General features: G+C 36.6%; 1 protein-coding gene across 3 annotated transcripts; it reads right to left on the minus strand.

Annotated features, from left to right (window-relative positions):
* On the minus strand, positions 1-7060 carry LOC103410697 (disease resistance protein RPV1-like). Of its 3 annotated transcripts, none has more exons than XR_011578561.1 (7): positions 6412-7060; positions 4821-5907; positions 4054-4332; positions 3652-3939; positions 2971-3531; positions 1984-2823; positions 1-792 (listed from the first exon to the last, which is right to left on the minus strand). XR_011578561.1 is itself a non-coding variant. In XM_029096650.2 (7 exons), the coding sequence occupies exons 1-7, from the start codon at positions 6912-6914 to the stop codon at positions 332-334; spliced, it is 3411 nt and encodes a 1136-aa protein (XP_028952483.1). In that variant the 5' UTR covers positions 6915-7046; the 3' UTR covers positions 1-331. The 3 variants fall into 3 exon arrangements, 1 of the variants encoding a protein (XP_028952483.1); XM_029096650.2 differs by having other exon boundaries at positions 1-335; positions 2135-2823; positions 6412-7046; XR_011578562.1 differs by having other exon boundaries at positions 768-817; positions 1999-2823; positions 6412-7053.
* Between the last annotated feature and the right edge of the window lie 3857 nt (positions 7061-10917).

Below are 10917 nucleotides of genomic sequence, written 5' to 3' on the forward strand. Positions count from 1 at the left end.
TGATGTCCCAAAGCGAACTCTATCTCATGATCCTTTTTGTCTTGTTACATTCGTATTACTCATACAATAGTCATAAGACAACTATTCCACATTCCTTCTCTTTTCGCACATCACATTATAGCTTCCAAAAACAGTTTGTACCAAAGCTTTTGGGTTTCAGGTGAATGGAGAAACTGAAGTCTATGCTTTCACCTCCCATTATGCACACGATGCACCAATATAGAGATGCACTTTCTTTAACCTTCCTGCTCCGGCAACGTAACAAGTATTAACTCTACCATGAGCCAAAATTTATCCCACTATTCGTGCCTTGGAACTTTTGCTTTCTAAATCATCTGAAGAGGATAGAAAATGGGAGAAGATGATTTATTAATTAATCTGCTAAAGAATGACTTGCACGAAAATATATGCGATGAATCAAAATCTCCAATAACTTCTATCCCATATCCTCAATTGGAAGGACAAATTTTCACGTAAAGGAAGCAAAAGAAGAAAGCACCATAACCTCCAAATTCTTCTAAAACCCAGTCTCTACACCAAGGACATTGACTCAAGCCTCTAACCACAATATCACCCATAAAATTAATTTAACATTTTTCTTGTAATGCTAATATTCAGCAGTGATATAAACGCGTCGAATATTTGAAAGCCTCTAACCCCTCTGATGCCTTTTACTTATTGAAAAAATTCTATGCTGCAAATAGAAACGCTTCGTAACTATGAAATACAAAATACTAATGTAAATGCAAATAGTGAAAACATGATCCTTTCTAGGATTTAAAATGAAGTTTTCTTAATTAATTAATAAGGTAAAAGACTGTTTACCACCCTCATGTTTCGTGGTTTTCAACATTTAGTACATCAAGTTTTTTTCGTTCCAGAGTCATACCTAAAGTGTAAATTTTGGAACAGTCTCATACATCTGTTAGTCAAACTGTTAGTTCTCCCGTTAAGTGATAACGTGGCACTCTGATTGGACGCCACGTGTCATTAAAAAAATAAAAAATTTATTTAAATAAAAATAATATTAAAAAATATTTAAATAATAAAATATATATTTTTTCTTCTTCTCTTCTTCTTTTTTTTTTTTTTTTTCTTCTTCTTCTGGGTTCGGTTTCTTTTTTTTTTTTTTTTCCTTCTTCCTCCTCCTCCTCCTTCTCCTTTCTTCTCCTTTCTCATCCTTCTTCCTCCTTCTTCTCATTCTTCTTCTTCTTTTGGGTTCGGTTTCTCTCTTCTTTTTTTTTTTTTTCTTCTTCTTCTTCTTCCTCCTCCTCTTTCTCGTTCTTCTTCCTTCTCTTTCCTCCTCTTCTTCTTCTCCTTCTTCTTCTTCTGGGTTCGGTTTCTCTTCTTTTTTTTTTTCTTTTTTTTCCTTCTTCCTCCTTCTCCTTCTTCATCCTTCTCCTTCCTCCTCCTTCTTCTCCTTCTCCTTCCTCCTCATTCTTCTTCTCCTTCTTCTTCTTCTTTCTCCTTCCTTCTCATTCTTCTTCTCCTTCTTCTTCCTTCTTCTTCCTCTTCTTTTCTGGGTTCCGTTTTTTTTTTTTTTTCTGTTTTTTTCCTTCTCCTCCTTCCTTCTTAAGAAGGAAGAAGAAGGAGAAGAAGAATGAGGAGGAAGGAGAAGGAAGAAGAAGAGGGAGGAGGAAAGAGAAGGAAGAAGAAGGAGAAGGAGGAGGAAGAAGAAAAGAAAGAAAAAAAAAAAAAAAAAACCGAACCCAGAAGAAGAAGAGAAGAAGGAAAAAAAATATTTTATTATTTAAATATTATTTAATATTATTTTTATTTAAATAAATTTTTTATTTTTTTAATGACACGTGGCGTCCAATCAGGGTGCCACATCATCACTTAACGGGAGAACTAACAGTTTGACTAACAGATGTATGAGACTGTCCCAAAATTTACACTTTAGGTATGACTCTGGGACGAAAAAAACTTGATGTACTAAATGTTGAAAACCACGAAACATAAGAGTGGTAAACAGTCTTTTACCCTAATTAATAATACATCCAGCAACATTTCCTTTTTGGTTATTTCACAGTCCCAACAGTTTTATATAAAAGTATCAAACAACCTGTCACAGTTTTTTTTTTTTTTTTGGTGCTAAAAGCATTTTTAGCACTATAATTTACCAAATACTTACCTGGTTTTTTTACCACACGACGGAAGCAGTTTTGAAAAAAAATAAAACAATCCTCTTTTGGGAGTTTGGTTCTCATCAGATAAATCATTGCTTGCTCCTACCTCGTCATCACCACCACCAATACTATCAGACCTCAATATTTTCGAAGGTAGGTTCTCATCAGATGCGGCACGGCTTGTTCGTGCCTCATCATTGTCTCCCGACAAACAATCCTGATGTGGGTTTAAATCATATAAACCAGGATGCGAATCATCCATATTTTCCTTCATAAATTTGTCCCAGACAAGATCAACCGCTATTTTCTTCACTCTTGCAGAATTATCTCCAGGCTGAGCAGGCCCTACAAAAATGTTGACTTGATCCCCCTTTCGACAACGGAGCACATCGTTCGATAATTGCCCCTGCCAAAGATAATGATCTTCATAATCACAGAAAGTTGGTACCGAGGCATATGTTATATGGGCGAGCAAAGCAGTACGCATGGTTGTATTTTGAACGGAAATGACAAGCGGACAATCCTCAGGTTGTTTGTTTGAAGAGTATACACAGCACAGAGTCAACCCATTAAAATTACTACCAAACCCTTGAGGCACTACAATCGAGACTTCATCATCCCCAACATACTTGAACCAATCAGGAATATAATTTCCATTGAGGAAAATGCCACCATATCCGCAAGAAGTCCATCCCTATACCATGTAAATTAAGATTTGTATGAGCAACACATTGTAATGAATGCATGTTTATACATGTACACGTTCATCTGGGTGTGTGTGTGTGTGTGTGTGTGTGTGTGTGTGTGTGTGAGAGAGAGAGAGAGAGAGAGAGAGAGAGACCTGTAGTATCTTCTTCCTAAACTCAGCAGTGAGATTTGTGCACCCTTCCATATGAATCCTTGTCATGGACTTTAATGACTTGTGCAAGCCCCCAATCTCAGTGATTTTGGGGGAGTGATTCAGATGCAATACTCTCATCCTTGACATTTCCGAAAAATTTGGCATTTTCTCCAATGCAATGCACTCATCCGCTTCCAGGATTTCCAAATTTGTTGGTAAATATGGAATTTTCTGAAGGTTTGTGCAATTATTCAAGTGTAACGTTTGAAGCTTGTTAAGTCTACTGAGGATAGGTAGGCATTTAAATCCATTGCCTCTTGCGTCTAAAACTTCTAACGAAAATAGAGCCCCAAGATCTATAGGAATTGCATGATCTGCTAGATTGCAGTTTGCAAGAGACAAGTACTTAAGCTTTTTCAATCGTACTACAGAGTGAATCTCGGACAAACTGTTACAGTCTTCAAGTATCAATCTCTCAAGATTTGGGATTTTTGAAAAGTCTGGTAATCTGATCAGGCGATTGCAATAACCAAGATAAAGAAACTTTAACTTCTCAAGTAACTGTATGACAAAAGATAAGGAATATCAAAATTCAAATAGAAGAGAGAAAGCATGATGTTGGTATTTACAAAACGCGGAGAAAAGATTTGATATATAGTTTGGTTGAGTTCAATACAGTACCACGTTCCCAGCCAAGTCCTCCAAGTTTTCAAAATTTGAGCAGCCAGTGAGATCAAGAGTTTCAATAGATGTCAATTTGTAAAAACTCTCTGGGAGATCCCTAAGCAAGCAGTCTTTAAGATCTACTGAAACAAGTCTCTCAAGTTGACCAATGGACCGGTCAATGTTGAGCAAAGACTTACAGTCCTGAAGTACCAACTGCTCGAGATTTGGGAGTTTTGAAAAGTCAGGTGATCGTCTTAGGTAACGGGAATGACTTAGATTAAGAAACTTCAACTTCTCAAGCAACTGTTAGAGAAAAGGAAAAAAATTCAAAATTCAAATATAAGAAAGAAAGCATGATGATGGTGTTTAGAAAACCTAGAGGAATGAATTAATAATTTGGTTAAAGTCATAACGTACCAGATCAGAATCCTCCCAAACTCGTGTGAGTTTGCTATAGCTCAGGTCAATAACAACTATGTTTGGGTGATCAAAATCTTCTGGTATGACCTCCAGGGGGAATCCATGCCAACACAACCATCTTAAATCATTGAACAGATTGTTGTAACTGCCAGTGAGCTTGACGTAATTGAGTTTGAGCAATCTCAGACTATGCATGTTTCTAAATGCTTCTGTGCTGAAACTAGTATCGTCAGACTCTTGCAAATCTAAAGTGAGTCCTTGAATTGCTTCAGTTCCCTATTGAGGAGGAGGAGGAGGAGGAAAAAGGGGTGGGGGTGGGAAAGAATTGAGTAAGAAAAGGGCTATCTGCATGTGAAAAGATGATTTATACACACGAAACCTATCACCTGCCCGGTACCTATGAATTAAAGCCATATAATTTGTGCTGAGACTTCCGTTGTGTCGTGTCCAAATTTGTTAGGTAGTATCTAAGTATCTGCTACAGGTTTTATATTTTACCTCTTGTATCTAAGAAGAGCAGAACATATACACGATTCTGTTAATTAATTTAAGATAATTCAATACAATCGGTTCCTTTGATATCTCCTACACTTTCCTTTTTCTCTTTTCGTTCAACCTGTAGTATATATGGGTATCTTTCCAATCAACTCATTATGTTGTATACTGTTGAAACGTCCAACATATACAATTTATTAGATGTGTGTGATATGCGTATTTATTAAGTAGATGCATTTAACATAAAATTTGGTTGCAAAAGTACTTACAGATTTGTTCATCAATACATCTAGCACATCGTCGTGATGCCATAACCTACTGCGTTTTCCAGGGTCACGGGATTCTAAACGCACAATTTCTCTTCCCATGTCGCGAAGCAAATCATGCATCACCAGTGTGAAATCATCATTAGTAGTCACAAGGCATCGTTCTTGGAGGACACTGATTCCGATTTCTGGATATAAGTCACAGCCATCCAATATTTTCATGACATGGTCCTTGCTCATTCCAGTAAAGAAACATGATATATCAAGGAATATAGCCTTCAGGTCATCATCAGCTAGCTCGTCAAAGCTTATTTTAAGTCTATTGAGAATCTCCCCACGAGGATGACATTTCAATTTCTCGAACTCACTTTTCCATTCACTTGAGCTTTTCCCAGATAGATAAGAACCTAAAACTTCAAGTGCTAGTGGCAAACCTCCACAGTAATCAACAACTTCTCTTGAGACATGAAGATATTCTTTATTAGGATAATTCTTACTGAAGGCATGCCAACTAAGGAGCTCAAGAGCTTCTTCTTTATTCATTGCTGGTAGATGACATATCCTATTCGCTTTTAGTATCTTTAGCAAATGTTGGTCTCTTGTGGTTATAATAATTCTACTACCTGGGCCAAATGAGTCACGTTTTATAGCTAATGCTTCTAACTGTTTCACGCTATCTACCTCATCAACTATGACAAGTACCATTTGGTTGCCAAGTCTTCTTTTTATATCCTCGGTCCCTTCATCAATTCTACTAACCTTTATGTTTCCCGATCTCAATACATCAGAAAGAAGTGTGTATTGCGACTTCACCAGTTTCTCTTCTCTCACACTAGCAAGAAAACTTTTACCATCAAACAAATTCTGATATTTGTTGAAAATGGCTATGGCAACCGTCGTTTTACCCACTCCACCCATACCCCAAATTCCAATTATGCGAACATCATTTGATCCTCCAACATCTAAATAATTACTGATTTCTTGCACCCGAGAATCTATTCCAACTGGATTGGTGGCTAAGCATGGTATGCGGTGCAAGACTCTGATGATCTCTGTGACAATTTCCCCGATATACTTTTGTCCTTCGTCCCTGGTTGTCAAAAGTCCAAATGAAGCAAAAGTTAGATTTATTATACAAACTGCAACTTTAAGATGTGGATGTGTTCGTTCAACTATAACTATTCAGAATTTGACTAGTCAAAACCGCCAAATACCATCAAATTTTGATGTCTAACCATTTTGAATTTTACTGAGGGGCCATTTAGATTTGCTTATGTAGGAAGCAATTATGTTCGTGAGTAGAAGTGCTTTCAGTCGACACATGTTAACATTTGTACTAAAAATTCAAGTGCCTGGAAAAGCATCTGACATGGACGTCCCTAGAAACCGCTTCTACGACTCAAAAATACTTCTAAATTTTTCTGCAAAAGCGCTTTTGACTGTCCGAAGGCGTTTTATCCCTTCAAAGAAATCCCAAACAAGCATCATTCTATTGTTTCTTAATATGGTTTATACAAATAAATGTTTTTAAATATGTAAAAAAAATTAAACACACAAAATAAAGAAAAGGAAATGAGAAAGTAAATTGATTTACCAAATGGTGTTTCTAACATAAAAACCAGACAAATTTGCAGCTTCAGTAAGAGCGTCTCTCCATAGATGTAACCTTTCTTTGGCGTCATAGAACTGCCATTCGTGGTCCAGAAATGCTGTTGCAAAAGTACCGGTCTGTGTCCGGACTTCTGAAGGTTGGACATCACAGAATATTGGAATAACCATTTGACCCAGTGTTCTTCTGCACTCCATGATCTTCGCCAGATCATCAAGACAAAATATTGATTCCGCATAGTCCTCCGAGAAGACGATGACAGCGACTTTAGACCCTTGGATTGCCTGATTCAGATCGTTTCTCAGATACTCCAATCCACTTCGACTGCCTTCGTCGACAAAGAAGTTGACTTTGGCGTGCTTCAACGCGTAGCAGAGGTGGTTCGTGAAACCCGTGAAGTTCGGGCGTGTGTATTCACCTCGAAAGCTCAAGTACACGTCGTAATTCCAACGTTTTAAGGTGGAAGACGAGGACGTCGAGGCATCCATCGGAACATTTGTTGCTGCACTTGTTTTGGTCCGATCTGATTATTTTTCTTGGCAGAGGTTTTTGTGTTTGCACAGACGAAGAATATTATCAGATCTATGATCTATCTACAAACACCACACAGTAAAGGAAGGAAAAGTCAAAGTCCGCTAAAGTCCAATTCATTTTTTAATGGAATTAATTTGGCGAATCGGATCCTCGCCTGATTTTTTTTGTGAGAATTTTGAAAATCTGTCAGTTTTGTTCGTTTATCGTATGTCGTGCGGTTTAGTGATATTTATTTTCTCTTGTAAGTGAGAGATCTTAAGTTCGATTCTGGTCAAAAAAGAATTTGAATCACATTATTGATAGTTCATTGTGAAGGTAAGTCCACATCTTCTTCTTTAGTGTAAATAAATTGTTTGCTAAAAAAAAAAAAAAATTAGTGACTGAGCTACGAACTTATTAGCCTCTTGTCACACACGTTTACGCATGTGGTTTGTCCCATTTAAGCATTTGGTTTGTCCTTTTTTTATTCTTTACCTATTTTAGATGAGAATTTTAACGAAACACTCCCAATACTGTTTACTTTAACAAAAAAATGACATTTAAAAAAAGAAAAGAAAAGGTATTTATTAACCACCATACATGGTTTCTTTTTTATTTATTTATTTATAAATCTTTTAAGGGCGAAGGGCAATTTCAATATTGTGAATGCTTCAACCTTTTTACCTTCCCGCTTTATATACTACTAGTATATGACCATGCACAAAGTGTATGAAATTTTTTTTTTTTTGTTTTTAAAATTGAAGAAGAGAGGAAGAGAGCGAGGGAGAACGTAGGAGTGGGAAGAGAAGGAAAGAGGTTTTATTTTCTTTTATTTTTTGAACCAAAGATGATAAAATCACATGTAGGTGATGTTTAAAAAAAACAAAAGTTTGTTTTGTGAAATTACGTTATTGTCCTTAACTTTTTTTATGTAATAGAAAACAAAAATGTATTTTACCCTTATTTGGTTGATAAAGTGGGTTTCATTAACATGTAGTTTAGAAATCTAAACTAGCAAACTAGTAGTTTAGCCTAATTTATTTCTTTCATACTCTCGGGCTAAAATTTAAGGGAACTTTCATGAATATGGCTTGAACTAAATTTATTTTAACCAAAAACCATGCTATAACTTTATTTAAGGAAAAATGCTTAAATTTTACTAAAAACTGTTAAACTTTAATAAAAATGACAAAAGAACTTAAATTTTAATGAAAAAAGACATAATTTTTAATATTAAAAAAAATAACTGACGCGCAGAAGCTGTGCATCGTCACACATACTGTTTATGAAACTTACTACATTGCTTTGAAGTCATTTTTATTAATTTTCCTAAAATTTAACTCAGAACCATTGGAGCAAAAAAACTTTTTTTGGGTTAAAACCTAAATTTTAAACCAAATGTTGGAAATGGTCTAATGGGGGGCAACCCGAAAAACAACTAACAAAAATTTTATTATGGTGTGACTGACACACCCCGACCCAGAATGTCCACTAGAACTCCGAACTGAGTTGTGCTGGCCGACACATGGAAGGTGACGAAGCTATAAGATGTAGTCTAGTGGAATAAGTGAATAACTTTAAACCTAAAAGTGCCTAATTAAAAGAGTGCGCTGTGAGCGAGAATGAGCCCATTTCACATGTGATGACAAAGTATAAGTAAAGTACAGTATAGTGGATTGAGAATCATACCATTGAATGTAATCTCCAATACCAAGATTTGCCACGAATCCTCGTCGATAAGAAAGCTCAAATATTAAAATCTGGAGGCACGAAAAACAAGAGTGAGTGGGCCTGAAAATAAAGTTTTATAAGAACCTTTCTGAAAACATTGTAACTCCTCGCCGTAAAACAAATATAATTTCCAAAATATACTTACTACGTATAGTATAAAAATACTTACTGTAGCCTGCAAAATATCAAGAATTCATTACGGAACAATATCTCATAACTAAGGGCAGGACATCCAAAATCACAAAATCTCAACAGTAATATAAGTAAAATCAGGTGATCATCAAACTATGCTAGCACACAAGTCGGAGTCGCCTCATGCGACATGTACGACTGAACTGATACTTATCAATCTATTCTAGCACACAAGTCGGAGTCTCTTATTGTGACATGTACAACTGGACTGGGTGTAATCATAATATACGCTCCAGTGCTACAATCACGTGAAGACTGGCCCTATTCGCAGTCACCTACAAGTCGGAGTTGCCTAATGCAACCTGTACGACAGGACTGACACCTAACACCAATGTGCATCAATGATGAGCAGACTATATAAATATAAGCATGCCACCGTGATTCGATAGTTCTAATCAACATACTAACATTCATAGTCGTAGATATACTTATGGCATCAAAGATTATAAGCATACCTGTGCATCCAGTAGGATGTTGCATATTTCATAAATTCTGTCATTTTGCTAAATCTTATAAACTTTAGTCTAATCCAGGCGTACGTAAGAAATTCTTTTTCAAATGCATAGTTGGAAACTATCAATCAATCAATCATACATACATATATATATATATACACACACTATAAAAAGGAAAAGACCCACTCACTTGAAATCCACGCTACAACTCCCTAGCATGAATATCGAGATGTCACGAACGATCGTTGCCTAGAACAAATATCAAATCACGTCTCAGAATTCTTATCAATACAACACGTAACTTACATAAAACACATCCCCAAAGACGTTCTAGAATGATTTGAAACCCATTGACCAAAAGTCAACAGTTGGTCGAAGATTGACGGTAGGGTCTACAACCTTACGTAACTCAATCCGGAAGATTCGCACCTCAGATTTCCGATCCATAACTTCCCAAGGGTCTCAATAACTTTCTAGAACAACATCCTAAAGTTTCGGAACGATCCAACCGTCAGATCTACGCTAATTGCTAAAATTAAGTGGCGGTCGACGTTTAGATTTACAAACTTAGAAAATCCATCCGGGAAGATCCGTATGTCAGATTCCGGATCCGTCAGTTCCTAATATACTTAAATTTTATGTATTATTATGTATTAAGTTTGGTGACGATCCAATGGTTAGATCATCGAATCATATAATAACCAAGTGGAGGCCCTTAACGTAAATATAACCAAATGATGGAATTTCATCAATCGGATGTCTAATATGAAATTAGGGCACCCATTTTAGCCTAGGGAGGTCAAGTGGTGTCTCTACCCATGCGCCGCCTTAACTTTTAGGAAAATTCAACTATTTCCAAAAATTACCAAATTTCATAAAAATGTAGATCATGATGAGTGGAGCAGGCTTTATACCTGTGGCCAAGTCCAATTTGGCCGAGAAAAGCCTCAAATCGCCACGAACTCGTCGGAACCCTAGAATGGGTGAGCTTCAATTCTCCTTCATCGGTGTTCCAACGCCCCTATAATTGGTTAGGTCTTGTTCCTGGGTCCAAGGGGAGTTGATTAAGGATGGTGGTGGGTGATGAAACTCGCCGGAATGGTACATTGTCGTTGAGAACCCCACGACACTATGCGTCATCTTCACGTTTTAGGAGCCAAAAGGCTCGGTTTTTTGAAGGGAAAATGGTTGCACATAGGTTGTGTGTTGTTAGCAAGTGAAGGCTGGGATCGCTTGAAAAAATGGTGGAAGTTGGCTGGAAATCCCTCCAGGTCGAAATTGGGGTGCTGCGCGTGGATGGGTCTAAACTCATTCCGTCGCAATCGGAGTGCAGTGATTCTTTTTTCATGCCTTCAAACTCAAACTTTCCTCCTCCTTCAATACAATACTATAATATAATGCTTTTATAATAACATTATGTCAAAACACATATATATAATAACATAAAGTTAAAATAATTATACTGAAATTAACATTGAAAATAGAAAGTTTTCCACCTACGCAGTCATAGCGTTACGTACTCTGAAGATGAGTGTGTGGTATCTTTGGGTTAAGCCCAAACAATAAATAAATAACTACAAATGCTAAAGTAAAAGAACCT

Source organism: Malus domestica, chromosome 02 (assembly GCF_042453785.1).
Source record: "Malus domestica chromosome 02, GDT2T_hap1".
Lineage (NCBI taxonomy): Eukaryota > Viridiplantae > Streptophyta > Magnoliopsida > Rosales > Rosaceae > Malus > Malus domestica.

Excerpts from the sequence above, each read along its gene's own strand:
- LOC103410697 (XM_029096650.2), bottom strand. The coding sequence starts at position 6,914 with ATGGATGCCTCGACGTCCTCGTCTTCCACCTTAAAACGTTGGAATTAC. Across the intron at positions 5,908-6,411 it reads TATGTTAGAAACACCATTTG|GGACGAAGGACAAAAGTATA; the intron begins GTAAATCAATTT and ends TTTGACAACCAG. Across the intron at positions 3,532-3,651 it reads AGGACTTGGCTGGGAACGTG|TTACTTGAGAAGTTAAAGTT; the intron begins GTACTGTATTGA and ends TTTGTCATACAG.